At 43.2% G+C, this 18,266-nt stretch overlaps 1 protein-coding gene across 3 annotated transcripts in view; it reads left to right on the top strand.

The window, feature by feature from the left end:
- trmt11 (tRNA methyltransferase 11 homolog) overlaps nt 1–10,577 on the top strand; it is a 61,584-nt gene extending 51,007 nt beyond the window's left edge. For all 3 annotated transcript variants that reach the window (XR_010005646.1, XR_010005642.1, XM_062979020.1), the window contains one exon: nt 8,643–10,577. Coding sequence is in view for 1 of the 3 variants with exons in the window: in XM_062979020.1 (XP_062835090.1) it covers nt 8,643–8,705 (63 nt within the window). In the remaining 2 variants the exon portion in view is untranslated. The remainder of the gene's footprint in view (nt 1–8,642) is intronic.
- The last annotated feature ends 7,689 nt before the right edge of the window (nt 10,578–18,266 follow it).

The following is an 18,266-nucleotide window of genomic DNA, read 5'->3' as shown; positions in this document are numbered from 1 at the left end:
AGAATGGGGGATGCCTGGCTCAACAACAGTACGTGTGAAAAAGATCTTGGAGTCCTTGTGGACAACAAGTTAAACATGACCCAACAATGCAACATGGCAGCAAAAAAAGCCAATGGGATTTTAATAATAATAATAAATTATTATCCAAGAGAATCAACAGGGTCACACTCCCCCTGTTAAGTTCTCTGCGGAGGTCATCCACCAAGGCGACCAAAGCCGTCTCTGTACCATGACCGGGTCTGAACCCAGACTGTGATGGATCCAGATAATCGGTCTCTATCAGGAACCCCTGGAGCTGCGAGGCGACCACCCACTCCAGAACCTTGCCCAAAAAGGGAAGGTTTGAAATTGGCCGGTAGTTGTTAAGAACCGACGGGTCAAGGGACACCTTTTTCAGGATCGGTTTAACCAATGCCTGCTTTAAGGTAGATGGAAAAAGTCCCTGATCCAGTGAGGCGTTTATTATCCCCACAAACCAATTTGCCAATCCCCCACTGGCAAGTTTTATTAGCCAAGATGGGCAAGGGTCTGAAGCGCATGTGGTCGCTCTCACAGCTCCAAGGATCCCCTCAATGTCATCAGGGTGAACAATCTGAAACAAATCCATTAACACTGGACAAACAGGTGCCTCGGTCACCTCCATAGATACTGCGTTAAGGCTGGTGTCTAAGTCAGAGCGTATCTGAGCGACTTTGTCTGCAAAGTGATGGGCGAACTTGCCACATCGAGTTGTCAGGTGGCAAGGGGCAGCCCCCCCCCCTTCACAAGGGTGGAGGAGCTCTCCCACCACCTGAAACAACTCAGATGGTCTGTTTGTTGCATATGCAATGCGGGCAGTCGAGAAAACTTTCCTGGCTGCCCGCAATGCCGCGGAGTAGGCCCTAAGAGAGGCTTTAGCCTGTGCTCGGTTGGATACGTCCTGAAATCTGCACCAGATGACTCTAGTCTCAGTTTCGTCTGCTTTATCACAGCCAGCTCCTCAGAAAACCAAGGAGTTGATCTGACTCTGTAAGATGATAGGGGACGTTCAGGGCCTGCATAAATAGGAGTATAGTGTCTAGATCCAGGGAAGTCATGCTACCCCTCTATTCTGCCTTGGCCAGACCACACCTGGAATCACACTGTCCAATTCAGGGCACCACAATTGAAGGGAGATGTTGGCAAGCTGGAATGTGTCCAGAATTTTTCACTATAAATCTGGCTGTGCTAAGACAGCAGTATTTTTTAATCCCACATTTTGGGATTTGGCAGGTAATTTGTCATGAAATGGGTTTTTGACTGAAATTCCAAACTTGGGAATTGAATTTGGTGGTGACATGAATCAGTCATGCTGCTCTTCTCAGTGAAAAACTGCAATTCTTTATTATCTCCTTTCTTTTCAGCATTAGGCTATTCTTTTGTCATCCAGCCCCAGCCCAAGTTACAGTCAATAATCCTAAATAACTCATTAGGGTGTATTTGTGAGTTTTATGTCACTCAGCATCAGGGTAGAATTTAAAAAGACAAAACAGTAGGCATTTTCATGTTCAATGCACTTAACAATGATATTAATATTAACTGTATTTTTAAATAAAGCCCTTTTATTATATTAGCAGAATCAATAATACTCAGGAGGCTTTGGTACACCATGTAGGTGCATTGTTGTTTTCCGCCATCATTTTCCTGCTAATATTGTGAGGCAGAAGTCCTTACACATCATGCTGAGTAGGAATCCTGGTTAAAACTGGTCAGTTACAGTTAAGACCAGGTTCACTGAAAATGGCGTGTGTGCTCAAAGGCATTTGCCATCTTTTAAACTTATTTGCAGTTTATGTAATTTTGTAATTTCACCAATTTTTTCTTGTTTTTTTTTCATGAATCTAGATTTGAATATTAAATGCTTTGTCTTATCTTTATTACTGGTATGTTTTTAACTAGTGAAAAGATAGAGAAATTGGTGACTCAATTGCCTTGCTGTCATGCTGATAAGGGAATCTTTTTTCCAGTGTTGTGAATTGGGAAATATTCCATTTTAACTATCATGGCAACATCCAGTGTAATCCTGGGATTTTCAGTTTATGGAAGGGCATTTTGAATTCTTAGCCTGAGAGCTCCTCTCGTACCTCAGCAAACTACAAACCCTAGCATTTACCATGGCAATTATATTTAAATCATAACCTGTTAGAGTGTGAATGATACCCAAATTGGTGTCAAGATATCATGTGACATTGGCTTAAGCAAGGACACTTCTCTACTCCATAGACAGACAGACAGACAGACAGACAGACAGACAGAGTCTGGTTCAGAGATAATGGCACAATGTAAAAAAAAAAAGCACCAAAATGCACATTTAAATGAATGTTGGAAGCATGAGATGCCACAAAAATTAGCCACCCTGAGATAATCATCACAATTGATCAGCTAGGCACTTCAGTCCTCCCATTTCTCTATGAAAGAACTGCTTTGGTTTCATTAGTTTGACAGTTGGACTGTACAGGCAATCTACAGAAAAAACAATGCCTGTGCCAGAACTAGATGTTTTTAACAAATCAAGCTCATGAAAATTAGTCATTTGCCCACAATTAGATGAAGCCCACGTTTTTAAAGCATTCCTGAGTCGTGGAAAAAACAAAATACTATGTGGTTTCATTTTGAGGGCTTTTGAAAAGAGTTTCCTGAAAATGAGTGAGTATTTTTTCAGGTGAAAATGAGGAAAAATAAAACCAACCAGCTCCATTGTGGGTAAAACATTATTAACTTGCCAAAGACTTGTGGGATTTTGCACACACCACACACCACATATTGCTTGACTGGTTCACAAAGTAACTGTGTGCTACAGAAACAATTGTTCCAATATCTCAAAAAACATTCTGCTCTTGTCAGTTCATGCTAAGATGAAATAGCTGAGCACTTCACAGAGTTAGGTGTATATTTGAAAGTCAATTTAAACCTCAGGCACTTTATCAATTATAGTAACAGTAATGTGAGCATATCTGTGTTCTTACTTTCATTTTTAAAAAATTGGTTCTGTTGTGTTGTTTTGAGATTATTGTGCAAGGTTGAGAATGGTTAAGTCTTTAAATTATGACACCCCCCCCCCCCCCCCCATTTCTAAACCAGCATGGCCAATCCAAAAACCAGTGGCTGGCATTCTATATTATAGTTACACATTCATAACATAGAGTTACAAATCTGTAAGATAAAGGTAAAGGTTTCCCCCTGACATTAAGTCTAGTTGCGTCCGACTCTGGGGGTTGGTGCTCATCTCCATTTCTAAGCCAAAGAGCCAGCATTGTTCATAGACACCTCCAAGGTCATGTGGCCGACATGACTGCATGGAGCACCATTACCTTCCAGCCAGAGCAATACCTATTGATCTACTCACATTTGCATATTTTCGAACTGCTAGGTTGGCAGAAGGGAGCGGTACCTATTGATCTACTTGCATGTTTTCAAACTGCTAGGTTGGCAGAAGCTGGAGCTGATAGCAGGAGCTTACTCTGCTCCCTGGATTCAAACCACCGACCTTTCGGTCAGCAAGTTCAGCAGCTCAGTGGTTTAGCCCACTGTGCTACCAAGGGCTCCTCAGTGGGTGTTAAATCTGTAATTACTCCATACTCAGCAAGATAAATTATCTTACAATATGTATGTCCCCTAGCACACCTTTGACCCCATCGACACTGACACTACATTGACACACACACTGCCAATGCAATACATTAAAAAATCAGAGAAGATTCTCAGTTCAGTCAATTAATGCACCAAAACAGATACCAGTGTATCCCAGATCCAGGTGAACTTGGCTCTATAAGATGGAGCACTGGTGTGCACCTCTCCTGGAAAGGGAAGAAAAAGAATCCTCATAATGGTTTGATGTCAGTTTCCATGGTGAATGTAATTACCTTCCTGGCCTCAGACCAAACCTATCAATGCAATCACTCCTGCAGTGGAACCAGTTCCTCTCAAACGAGTTCCAAGCTGCATTATACTGACAATGTAGAAAGACCCTTTGTAGCCAATAGCAACTGGCAAAGGTGATCTGATCATTTGCCAATCTGGGTGCAAGGAGGATGTCATTTCCAGCCTGCTCCCACCCCTCAATATAGAACAGCGTGACTCCATTGGAAGTCCTCATTGTAGCCTTACATACACCTCCTTTGCTGGTGTTGGGCTAAAGGGTCAGACCAAGAGAGGTTATTTAGTTAGTGATACAAAATTAAGTAGCCATTGAAGAAGTTTGAAGGCAATATGGCAATGAATTTTCACTTTTAAATACTAGGAATGCATTCATCAGACTATCTGGTTCCTAAGGTTTTAGCACACATTCTTGTGAGTATTATTGCTGTTCTATGGGCTTTATCATACAAAGCAAGCAAACTGGCATTGCAACTGGACTGCAATGCCTTTGGTGACGGTCACTATCACATGATGCTGTGTGCATTCCACTACCAATTGGCCTCCCTTCCCTGTGATTTTCCCATACCTTAGTCATTAATGGGTAAAGCTCATCAATAGCTACACATCCTATTACATTACCATTACCTACCTTGCTGTGATGTGTCCTTTCTGTTTCTATGCTGGCATCTTGGCCATCATGTGATGTCAGTGGGTGAAATTCTGAACCTCTCCATGCTTCCACCCACCTTTCTTCCTGAGGTGGTTGCTTTGCTTGAATTGTGTGTGTGTGTGTGTGTGTGTGTGTGTGTATATGTGTATGTGTGTGTGTGTGTGTGTGTGTGTGTGTGTATATATATATATATATATATATGTGTGTGTGTGTGTGTGTGTGTGTGTGTGTGTGTGTGTATATATATATATATATATATATATTTGCTGAAGTCCCCAGTGGCACAGCAGATTAAACCACTGAGCTGCTGAACTTGCGGACCAAAAGGTTGCAGGTTCAAATCCAGGGAGTGGGGTGAGCTCTTGCTGTTAGCCCCAGCTTCTGCCAACCTAGCTGTTCGAAAACATGCAAATGTGAGTAGATTAATAGGTACCACTCCAGCGGGAAGATAATAGCGCTCCATGCAGTAATGCTGGCAACATGACCTTGGAGGTGTCTATGGACAATGCGGGTTCTTCGGCTTCGAAATGGAGATGAGCATCAACCCCCCATAGTTGGACACAACTAGACTTAATGTCAGGGGAAAACCTTTACCTTTATTATATCTTTGATCATTTTTAATAATGCTAGAGTTGCAAAATTTGCACTAAAATAAAACTAATACAAAAATGAATGTGTCACAAGGCATGTTGGATAGACAATAGTACAGGAAGGCTTATGACCGTGAATTGTTAAACCAACACAGCTCCACTATTGAAAAGAGGTGTGCTATCGAAGGTGCTCAACTCAGGATCTATCCACTATTTACAGTAACACAACTGTTGTGGCATAGTGGGTTGGTGCGAGAAAGTCCAAAGAGCCAGCCTTGATATTACCAGGCAGATGAATTCGACACCCCTTTTCATAATTTCTTGAATTTTTGCACTCCTTCTGAGCTGTAATGCAACCTGGACCTGACTATAGGCATAGACTTTATCAGAGGAATAGACAGATATTGCCATCATGATTGCTGCATGGTACTGGCAAGCACTGAATAGGCCTAGCGTAAACTAAACCTCATAACTTTAATGACATGATTTATGAACTAGTTAATGGTCTGTGACCTACTCTCAAGAGTAATCTGTCAGACCTTACAACGGAATAGTCACTCAGTAATGTAAGGAAATTATACTTATCTATAACAGAAAAACCTTCATTTTAATTTCATGCCATACTTGCATTTTTCATGGGTATCCTAATGATTTATATTAAAAAAATTAAGGTTGCTAGCTATATTTCATTTTCTGAGTTGTTTTCAGAAAAAAGTGAAAGCTGCAAGCTGGCAAAATCCTAAGAAATTGAGTTTTTACTTGAATAACTCAGCAATGAGAATGTCTGTGGTTTTGAGAACCACAGCATTGAAGCCACTACTGCATTGTAACTTTGCTTTGTACCAAATCTTCTCCCTCACATCTACATCTTGATTATATTGCTTGAATAAATTTCTCTGTAGGGTTTTTATGAGCGGTCACTGGGCATTTTAAGGCCTAGTTTCACAGGACAAGGGGCATGGGATGTGAAGAAATGTTTTCTCTTCTCCATCCCATTTTCTTTTGATTCCTTTCTCTCCTTGCATCAATCTACATGCCGGGGCTGCATGGTGCCATAGGAAGAAATTAATTTGGGGGGGGGGGGGGGGGAGGAGAGAGAGAGAGGGAGAGAGAGAGAGAATGAATATACTGGGAGAGATTACTGTCTACTGACCTTTTTCTGCAAGACAATATTAACAATGCAATACATTCACAATGCAATACATTAACAATGCAATCAGACACATATGTACTCAGGAGAAAGCTTCAGTATGTAGAATGTACTGTTGGATAAATGTCTACAGGATTACATCTTGAGACATTTTACAACCCCATAGGAGTGCATCAGTTTCTGTATGAAAATCTTGCTTTTTCCATCTTAAAAGAATAATTTGATTTTATTTATTTTTGGAAGGTGAAGGTATTATACTTTATTCTTCCACACTCGCCTATCCACATGGTTGTCATCCTAACAAAAACTCTGAGAAGCAGACTAAGTTGGCAAAGAGTCCAGATGAGTATTCTGAGAAAGTTGGGATTTAATCTGGTTTATGATATGTATTGTACTGAACAGTTAGGTGTGAATCCAGAGCTGTTGTGACCACAGACGTGAGAATAATCTAATGTTGAGTGGGGCATTCTGGCATTCTGATTCCAATAATGTGTTGTATATTTTATATATTGTTAGTTATTCTGCATGTGTGTGTACGTACGGACAAAAAGTATTTTATTTATTTGGAATATTTTCTTTTTCAAAGCTTCCCCAAACATACTGTATGAATTCTAAGGTTTCTCTGCTTATAAAAGTACAGTAACCTTCTCTAGTTTTTCTCATTAATAAGCTTTGTCCTCATGTTGTCTGGCCGCATTCCTTTGAACACACTGTTGTTGGTCAACTTATATATGTCCCTGTAGGCATCTGTTAAATTTTGCAGAGCATATAAGTGGAATTTCTGAGCCTTTCTGTACTATGAAGGATTCTAGATTAGTTTAAAACAATGGGTGATTGATTTTTCACCTTCTAGCATCTTTTGAATGTATTTGACAGGATCAGAACTCAGGGATATCTGGCTCCTTGTTCATTTTGCTAGAACCACCCTGGGATTAAAGTAGATACAGATTCAAGAGGAACTTGCTTCACCTTCTTATTAATGGAAAACTCTCAAAAGCAGACAGAAGCAGCAATTTGCCAATTCCTATTTCATGCAAAAGCAATTAGAGTGCAACAGAGCCATTCACAGAACAACATGTCTTTAATTTATCTTCTTTAATTATCACTCATCTTAAGCAACATCTGTTTCCAATTTTTTATTAGAAAGTATGCATGTTTGAATCAATTCTGGCTGGTGTTTTATTTGTGCTTGTTTTCAGTTTCTACTGAGCTAGCTTATTCTCATGGTGGAAAAGGATTACTCTCCCCCCCCCCCCCCACAGAGCATAATAAATCAAGTGCTCTAACCGTCAGAGTGTTATTTTCATGTAGGCACACCCAGTTACAAATCCTGTGGATTGCTTTGTGAACATGCTTGATTTTGGGAAGCCAAAACTTTAAAAAGAGAAGGTGGGTTTCCTGTTTCTTTCAGGAGACAAAAAGATTTATGTTAGTGCGCGGGTCCTTATATAAATCCCCTCCAAGTTTTTCAAATGTTTAAATTGTTACAAGAGGAGAGAGTTAGAAAATGTATGTTTGAAAATGTATTGTTGGAGCCAGACACATCTGGGCTGAACCCATTGTGGTGTTGTGTTGGCACCCAACCAAGCTGAGAGTGCATCAGCCCTGCTGCACCATCACCTCCCCCTTCATGTCACCGCTGCGGCTTCCTGATAATCAAGGAGCACATTTTTAAACATTTCAAAAAAAAATTAATAATAATAATCAAATATTCTTTCCATTCTTTGTTGGATCATAGACCTCCTAAGAACACCATTCTTACAATGGAGATCCTAATTCTTTCTGTAATGTGAAAGATTCCAGATTTGCCTATAATAATTGGTGATTTTATTTTGCACCTTCTAGCATCCTTTGGCTATATTTGACATCAAGAATAAAGGCAAGCTTTGTTCGGAGTAAATTCTTCACATTGAAATCTAGCCTAATCTGGACCTGATTCAAAAGTTGTCATTTTCCTGTGGCTTTGTCATTTTAAGACTTGTTATAATTTGGAAAATTCTTTTCCCTTTTGACCCATTTAATTTGAGGAAAGCTTACCCAGCACTTAATTTCCAAATTATGCTTTCTAATTTTCTGGAAGGACATTATTATCACAGTCTGAACTATAAGATTCTGCACTTTCAAGCAGAAATAGTAGTGATTGAATGCTTTATCTTTTCCATTGACCCTTGCAGCAACTTTCATTCTTTGCTTAAAATGGCAAGATGTTTCTCATGTATCTGTTGAAAGTTCATCTTTTCTATTGGTTATAATATTTTGTTGATATTTTTGGCTTAATACTGCACTGCTGGTGCATTTTGATTTTTTTTTTTACAGTTTTATTGTTTACTCTAAATATTAATATTTTTATTCACAGGGATTTTGTTTTAATTATGTTGAACTTATTCTATTCTCTGTGCTGGACAATAAGGAAGGCTGAGTGAAGGAAGATAGACTCTTTTGAACTGTGGTGTTGGAGGAAAATTCTGAGAGTGCTTTGGACCGCAAGAAGATCCAACCAGTCCATACTCCAGGAAATAATGCCCAACTGCTCACTGGATGGAAGGATACTTTGGCCACATAATAAGAAGACAGGGAAGCTTGGAGAAGATAATGATGCTGGGGAAAATGGAAAGAAAAGGAAGAGGGGCCAACCAAGGGCAAGATGGATGGATGGTATCATTGAAGTGACTAGCTTGACCTTGAAGGAGCTGGGGTGGCTACGGCTGACAGGAAGCTCTGGCATGGGCTGGTCCGTGAGGTCACAAAGAGTCAGAAGCAACTGAGCGAATAAACAGCAACATTCTCTGTGCTGGTCTCTGGTAAAGAACAATGAAACTATGAATTTGGAACTTTGGAACATCCTCATTAATTAGGTGCAACTTAAAGAAATAAAAGTCCATAGTAATTTCTGCATGTAGTCAGAAAAAAAACAAATACCTGTTTCAGGAGTCTCAAACTGACACTGATACATATTTCGTAAGTCAAGGTCCCTCCCATTTCTAAAACAGTTTATAGATGAAGTAGCACAGATCCCTTCATATTACTCCAACAAACTTCCACCTATCGTCCACGCTACTTCATTTGTGAAGTGCTTCAGAAGTGTAGGAAAACGGGGGAAATTGAGCCGGGGAAAAATTGTCTTTTGAGCTCCCAATACGCATGGAAACAAGATAAAACAAGATTAACACGTGGGTTGGGATCTTTAAGAATGATTCTTTATGTCTCCTTGAGAGTAAGGGGCTTGAGAGGGAAAGTAAAGCAATCCATAGATGTGGTGTCTGCCTTAAGGAAGTTATCTTGTGTCTCCATGGATGATTGAACTAGAGGTAGGAGGAAGTGATCCTGGGTAAGTAAATTCTCAGTCTTATTTAAAGATGGAATCTCACACAAAGAAGAAGATTTTCCCGCTTTCCCCAGCTCCATCTGATGAAGTTCTTAGCACAAAAGTGCAATGGTGCTATGGTAAAGTTTTGGCAGATGGCAGTTTTGTACAATAACACCATAACAACATTCAGGAGAACAGCTGCCCTACAATCTATAGAACTACTTCCCCAAACCATACAACCTTGGAAATGTCCTAGTGCAGACACAAGAAATTGCTACAAACAGCCCCCACTCCCAAAATAATGGAATGAATAGATGGAGAAGTAACATTAATTTGAAAAACCCAGAAAACCCAAGGAGCAATTTCATGAGATTTCATGATTTTTAAAGCCATTATGAATGAATGTTCAGTATGAACTGCTGGCTGCAACATAGCTGTTAAGAACATAAAAAAAACAAAGAACATAGAAAAAGCCAGACAATTGGTCCATTTCAGCCCATCTTCTCTTGTGGGTTTTAGGCAGGAATCTTCCCAGCCATGCCTGGTGTTGCCAAGGGTTAAACCTGGGAGAGAAAAGCCCATCTTGTACTTTGTCTTTGACAGTAAAGTATACGAGGCCAACTCTAGAAAAGAGAGAAACAGAATACACATGGCGAAATTTAAATGTAGACTAGTTATTTGATCCAGCAGGTAGAAATGGACAAGTGTGTCAGGACCCATGTTTCCCGGGCCTTCACATTGGCGCCGGGAATCAGGCCCCTGACATTCCCGCACATTCCTGGACTGATAAGCAGGCCGGGGCCGGCCTTGAGACACCAACGGACAAAGGGGGTTTTTGGCGGGCACTATGCGCGGGTTTTTCACCGAGCGGGAATTGCATGTTTGAATGTGGGAGGAGGGTATATAAAGGGACCCGAGGGCATCACCCAGCACTCTTGGCTTCTTATGCGTCAGTTATCCTTCAGTAAACGTTCACCTTGTTTACGCACCGGTCTCGCGTCTTCATTCTCGAGCGGCTGGAGTGAGCTGACAGGCAAGCCAAGAGTACTGGCGCCATCCTGTGTTACAGTGAGGCATGGAAATGGACGAAGAGGAAGAAACTTTGATCAGAGCAGAGGGGGGCATGTCCCTCTCCGAACAGTTCGAGGGGTTTGCCGCCGTGGCGGCCTCTACCGCATATGCGCACCCTAACGGGGTCAGAGGCTTCATGGAGGACAACGGACAGACTTTTACATCTGAAGCCAGTCGGGTCAGGGCCATAGGAGCCGCCTTGAGGAAAGCAGCTGCGGGTTGGTATGTGCAACTACATGCCAGGCGCGACCCCTGCCTGAACTCTGTACGGCAGTTCCTGGCAGCGCTGGAAGGCCGTTTCTGCGATCCGCTGGAGCAACTCCGGGCGAAGGAGGGGCTGAGAACCATCCTCCAGGGGCAGAGGTCAGTCTCCCAGTACGCGGAAGAATTCCAGAGCCTAGCAGAAAAGGTTAGAGACTGGAGCAACGTGACGAAACCGGAGTGCTTTAAGGAGGGTCTGAGACCTGAGCTCCTCTCCTGGGCGGCACACAGAGATGACCCAGGGACGCTACAAGGCTGGATTCAGCTGGCAGGGCGCGTCGAGACAACGCTAGCTCAAGTGAGAAGACAACGAGGAGGCGGAAGACCACAACGACAGCAATCCCAGCCGAGCGGAGGGACCAGGAGGCCGGAGAGACCCCCCTCCGGGAAACAAACCGAGGGAAGAGGAAATAACAACAAGGCACGGAGCGGATGTTTCGTGTGCGGGCATGTAGGGCACCGGGCTGCCGAATGTTGGCAGCGAAAAGGGGAAGGGGGCAACCAGCCCAAACCCAAGACTGCGGCCGGAAAGCGGGCAGAGGAGGAAACTCCGGGAGGAAGCCGACCTGATGAGCTAGTAAGTCATGACAAAAGAATGCTAGTTATGCCAATTAGAATAGAGGGGAAGGACAAACGCGCCACATGTAAAGCCTTTATCGACTGCGGGTGCTCAAGGAACATCGTTACACCCGAACTAGCAGGGGAATTGGGATGCGAGACAGTGGCACTTGAGACACCGCTTGCGTTCTCGCAGCTCGATGGATCCCTGGCCTCAGGAGGGGTGGCAAAACACTCCATAGAGAAGGTCAAATGCCAGATAGGAACCTGGGGAGGAGAGGTGTCGTTTGTCATATCTCCAATGGCGACCTATAACGTAATATTGGGCATGCCATGGTTGGAACAGGCCAATCCACTTATTGATTGGGAGGCTAGGAGCCTACTCTTCAAAAAGATAGAGAAGGAGATAGACAACAAGGGGGAGGAAGAACTTGGCAGGTTGGAAGAACTGGCTAGGCAATTACCCGAGGAATATCGTGACTTTGTTGATGTTTTTGACGAAAAGGGAGCCGATAAATTCCCGCCCAAAAGGAGAGTAGAAGTAGGGATCGAACTAGTGCCAGGGGCAGAACTCCCCAAAGCCAAAATCTACCCGATGTCTGCACAGGAAAAGGAAGAACTGAGGAAGTATATTGACAAAAACTTGGCGCGGGGTTTCATAGAACCATCGAATTCCCCCCTGGGGGCCCCAGTGTTGTTCAGGCGTAAAAAGGACAATTCACTTAGGCTATGTATTGATTATAGAAATCTTAACACAATCAGCACAGATAACAAATACCCATTACCCCTAATGAAGGATTTATTGTCCCAACTGTCAGAGGGGAAAATATTCACGAAATTGGACTTAATTGAGGCTTACCACAAATTAAGGATCAAGCCAGAAGACAGGTGGGAGACTGCTTTCTCCTGTACCTATGGATTATTCAACTACCGAGTGTGTCCTTTTGGTTTAAAAAATGCAGGAAGCATATTTATGCAGCTAATTAACGAAGTACTCCACCCGTTGTTACACAGGGGAGTCTATGTCTTCCTAGATGACATATTAATAAGAGGGGAAAACAAACAGCAGCATGTTCAATTGGTGAGGGAAGTACTCCAAAAGCTAAGAGAAGCAAAACTCTATGCCAAGATAGCTAAATGCGAATTCAACAAAGACCAAATAGACTTCCTGGGGTACAGAATTTCATCCCAAGGGATAGCCATGGATCTCGCAAAGGTGGAGGATGTAAAAGGGTGGGAGGCCCCTAAAACCCGTAAACAACTGCAGTCCTTCCTTGGGTTTGCGAATTTCTACCGGACGTTTGTGAAAGACTTTGCACAACTGACACTACCACTGACAGATCTGCTAAAGACAAAAGGGAGGGGGGAAACGACCAGATTAAAGGCCCCGGGGGCCAAGCTGGCATGGACGAGGGAATGCCAAGAGGCCTTTGAAGCCCTAAAGGAAAAATTTACAGAGGAACCGGTGTTGCAACACCCTGATATGTCCAAGCAATTTGTTGTACATTGCGACGCCTCCGATTGTGCGTATGGGGCGGTCCTGTTGCAAAAGGACTGGGAGGGTAACCTAAAACCATGCGGGTACCTGTCGCGAAAATTCAATGATGTAGAGAAGCGCTGGCCGATTTGGGAAAGGGAAGCACTAGCCATCTTGAGAGCACTGGAATGCTGGAGGCACCTTTTGGAAGGAAGCGGGACTCCTTTTGAGGTGTGGTCTGACCATAAAAACTTACAATACCTGAGGTCCCCTCGCAAACTGTCCCCCAAACAAATGAGATGGGCCCAATATTTCAGTAGATTCGACTTCCAATTGAAATTTTTCCAGGGGAAACATAATGTACTGGCTGACGCGCTCTCATGCATGCCTCAGCATGAGACTCCGAGGGAGGGATATTTTCAGACAAACAGTGGAGCCTAGCGGTCACAACCAGAGCACAAGCTGAAAGAGAAAATAAACTCACGGCCGTCAAGGCGGAGGGGGAAACATGGGAGAAGGAATTAAAGCAAGCGTATCAGGGGGATGCCTGGTTGATTTCCAATGAGGGGAAGGGGGAACTGCATGGAGGTTTGATGTTTGAAAAGTTGCGGCCAGAAATGTTGAAACGGTATCATGACAGCAAAGGGGCGGGCCATCTGGGGCTTACAAAAACCATAAAGCTATTAGCAAGGCAATGTTGGTGGCCAGGGATGAGGGGGGATGTGAAGTCACACATCGCCAAATGTGACCTGTGTGCAGAAAACAAAACAACCCCAGGGAAACCACAAGGGCTGTTACAAACTGTAGTAGAACCCACGAGACCGTGGGAATGCATAGCGATGGATTTTGTGGGCGAACTACCCCCTAGCCGGGGGTGTCGATACATTTGGACTGTTTTGGACCTGTTTTCCAAACAAGCCCACTTTGTGCCGCTGCAGAAACTCCCCTCGGCTGAGAAACTCGCCGAGCTGTATATTAAACACATTTATCGCCTGCATGGGTGCCCCGAGAAGGTGATTAGCGATAGGGGGGTCCAGTTCACGGCGAGATTTTGGAGGAAGTTCTTACAGATGCTGGGGGCGGAGAGGAGCCTGAGCTCAGCGTTCCACCCTATGACCAACGGGGGGGTCGAACGCACGCAGCAGACGCTGGGGCAGTTCCTGAGAATATATTCCAACCGCAGGCAGAACGACTGGGCCGAACTGTTACCTTTCGCTGAGGTAGCCTTTAACGGGGCGACGCACTCCGCCACGGGGAGATCCCCCTTTGAGATTGTATACGGCCAAGAAGTGGCGCCGTTCCCAAAGCTGCCCGAGTGGAAAGAGGAGGGGGAGTTCGAAGGCAGGGAATGGCAAACGAGGATCAGAGCTGGGTGGCAGGATGTGGCGGCGGCACTGAGGGAAACGCAGCGAAAGTACAAACTATTTGCTGACCGAAAGCGCAGGGAGGGGGAGACAATTGAGGAGGAGGACTTGGTTTGGCTGAGTACAAAAAACCTGAGTCTGGGGTTCCCCTCCAAAAAGTTGAGCCCGCGTTACATAGGCCCCTTCAGAGTCTCAAAGAGGATCAACGAGGTCACCTACCAACTGAAACTACCAAAGGATCTAGGGAAGGTACACCCGGTATTCCATTGTAGCTTGCTCAAGAAATACGTTGGACAACGGAGAATCGTAGATGTGTTGGTTGTTTCTTTCCAGGAGGAGGAGGAAGAAGAGGAGGAGGACACCATGTCAGGACCCATGTTTCCCGGGCCTTCACATTGGCGCCGGGAATCAGGCCCCTGACATTCCCGCACATTCCTGGACTGATAAGCAGGCCGGGGTCGGCCTTGAGACACCAACGGACAAAGGGGGTTTTTGGCGGGCACTATGCGCGGGTTTTTCACCGAGCGGGAATTGCATGTTTGAATGTGGGAGGAGGGTATATAAAGGGACCCGAGGGCATCACCCAGCACTCTTGGCTTCTTATGCGTCAGTTATCCTTCAGTAAACGTTCACCTTGTTTACGCACCGGTCTCGCGTCTTCATTCTCGAGCAGCTGGAGTGAGCTGACACAAGTGGATGTAGGATTTGTGCATGTGTGTGTTGCCTGTTGATTTATGGTGAATTTCATAGGTTTTTCTTATTATTATCTGTCTTCAAGATTCTTTGCACTTATGGTGACCAAGATGAATATATCATGTGGTTTCTTGGCAAGTTTTATTCAGAATGGGGTTGCTTTCACCTTCCTCCAAGGCTGAAAGAATATGACTTGCCCAAGGCCACCCAGTGCGTTTCCATGACCAATTGGATATTTGAAACCTGCTATCCAAAGTCATAGTCTGGCACTCAAACTACGATATCACCCTGACCCAGAGTTTTCTTGGCAGACACCAAAAAGCTTTTCACATGGTTGCTGTAACTGAGGTGACTGAGGGCCTTTCCATACATGCATTATAACCCAGGTTAAATTGGGTTAAAAGGGGGAGTGGCAAAACGACGCTTAGCTAAAATGCAGGAGGAATTGGATTAAAGGCTGCAAAACATGTATTTAAATTTTTCCCTATAAACCTGGTTCTTCCTGAGAAACACACATTTTTCAATCCCGGTATAAACATGCAGTCATTGAAAAAATGTGTTTTCCTTCCCTCCCTCCTATCTGGACATCCCCCCCCCCCTGTGCAAAATCCCAGGATTTAGGCCAGCTGTGTGGCCTCTATCACAAGAGAAAGTGGGATTTAAAACCCCAATTTCTCTTGCATGCTTGGCCTGTCTGGAAGGACCCTGATTTTTCAGCTTGGTATGGAGTGTCATTATCAATAGCGCTTACTTACAGCATGTTTAGAAAAGCCCAGCAATAGTTTCCCTCCCATGACAAACTTTGAAGTTGTTACCAAATAACCCCTTTTCATTTTATTTATTTTTTTGCAACAGGGCCATATTAATAAGAAGGTTTATTTTCAAATTTTCAGGCAAGAGGCCACTATATCTAGAAATGTAATCCAATAATATGAACTATACAGCAGTAATTAAACCAAAATATAATCCATGTGTTACCAACACACATACATACATAGAAAGTAAAACTCTATATTCAGAGTTTGTGAGTCCAGTGCCCACCAGAGTTCATGTTCCACATGGAGGACTGTATAAGTCACTAATTGTGAGTCCAAATTTAAAGGTCCAAGTAAGTGAATCCTTTTATGAAATCCAATGTTTTAAACAAGTCCAAGGTTAGTCACAATTCACGACCGGTTTCGACTGTGTAGTCTTCCTCAGGTGGTGGTTATGCAGGTATGGAGTACCTAAAGTAGTCAATTCCGTTCTTCAAATATTTAATTTCATTGTATTTCTTTGTATTATTTTCAAATTTTGTCACAATCAGTAATTGGTTTTCACTGTTTAAAGTTATTTAAATTAAAAATGAGTGAACACAACCATTTCGTTTCTCCTTGTTTCTCAGGCCCCACCTACACTGCCATATAATCCTGGGGCTTGGTGGAGACAACCCTATTCCCCTTATCATTTTCTGAGTCACCACCAAACTATTTTTGAGGCAATAATATGTCTTCAATGTGGTAATAACAAATAGACAAATCAACACTAGATTTTCAGCTTCATCAATTTAAAGTGAAATTCTGTGCACATTTACTTCAGCATAAATTCTGGGTGTAGCTACAGGAAATTGAGAAAATGAGGCAACTGTCCTATCAACATGACATTTTCCATCAGTCCCCAAATTTCAAGCACTGAAGTAATTTGAAAGTTCAGTTTTAAAGAAATAGTTTAGGTATCCAAAGAAAAAGGGAAGGCAAAGTTGTCAAGAAAATGTGAAGGAAGCAAGTAGAAGAGCTCTAGCTGTTAAGCGTTTTCAGTATCTCAGGGTCCATGTAGAATTAATGCAGTTTGAACTCACTGTGGGCGCTTCTAGACAGGCCCCAAATCTGTGTTCACCCAAAAAAAATTTTAAAAAGGCTTTCCGGGGTGGCGGTGGCGGTGGCATGCAGCCACCTGAAGTCCCCAAATGTACCTCTAAAAAGTAAATAAAACTTACCTGGCTCCTGTTACATTCCTCCTCATGCCAGGAGGGTGTGAGAGACCGGGGGGGAGGGGGGGGAGGAGGAGGGATTTTCCTCCATACTCCTCCATCTCCTGGTACACCATTTCCTCTCACCAGGAGGGTGCAAGAAAGACCAGAATGGTGGGCTCCTGGAGCCCGAAAAACCGAGACGGCTGTGTAGATTGGGCCTGGGGTTTACGCAACGTGTTCCTGGGGCCGAATCCACAGGGGGCCCACACCTAGTAAGACCGGGATCTTACCATACGATCTGGATCTTACTCAATGTTTAATTAGTTCGATTTTACTGGAGGCATTGTTTGGATGCCTCCAACAAAACCGACACAGGTCTCGGGATATGAGCCTGTCTGGATGGGCACTGTAACTACTATGACTACATGGTATGAATAAAAAAGTATAGTTTGGTGAGGCACCAGATTGTTTTGGGAGAGAAGGCAAAAAAAAAAAAACCCTGTAAAATTACAGCTCCCATGCTTTCATAGTATTTCACCATGACAGTTAAACTGGGAGTGACATAATTCTTTTTTGGGTGAGCAATGCCCCTATTTTGCTCCTCGGCCTTTTTTTGTCCCTCAGTTACATCACTGAGTAAAACCCACTTACGGTATATTTGTGCATGTTATTATAAGTCATCTATTAACCTATGGTGAACCCATGAATTTCATAGGGTAAGGAATACTCAGAGGTAGTTTTCCCAGTTCCATTATCTCAAATATATCTGTATCACCTGGTATTTATTGGTGGCCTCCCATTCAAATACTAACCAAGGATGACCTTGCTTAGTTTCCAGGATCAGACAGGATCTGGTGCCATTAGGAAATTCAGACCATACTACTAGTTAAATATAGAGGGAATTGCATTCCAGCGTTATAAGTACAAGTTTGTAAATGGGTCTTATTTCTGCATCCTTACAGATAGCATTGCATTGATTGGACTACAATTCTATATTTGAGAGTAAGTCCCATAGGAAACAGTAGTACTCAGTTGCAAGTAAATATGTATAGGACTAGCTTGTGTCACTGCAATCAGATTCACCAACACATAGGACAAAACTTTCATTGTCATTGTGTTAAATCCTGCAATGGGGTACAAGCATTTAAAGGGAACATGCCGTAAATGCCAGCACTTTGACTATACTTATGACAAAGCTACAGTATGTCTGAATTTTACTGACTTCCTGGTGCATCTGACAAAAGGGAGACCAATAAAATAAAATAAAATATATTTTAATAATTGAAGGATGAACTCTT

This window comes from Anolis carolinensis, chromosome 1 (genome assembly GCF_035594765.1).
Source record: "Anolis carolinensis isolate JA03-04 chromosome 1, rAnoCar3.1.pri, whole genome shotgun sequence".
In the NCBI taxonomy this organism is placed as follows: Eukaryota; Metazoa; Chordata; class Lepidosauria; order Squamata; family Dactyloidae; genus Anolis; species Anolis carolinensis.
This window is presented reverse-complemented; position numbering and strand designations above follow the sequence as displayed.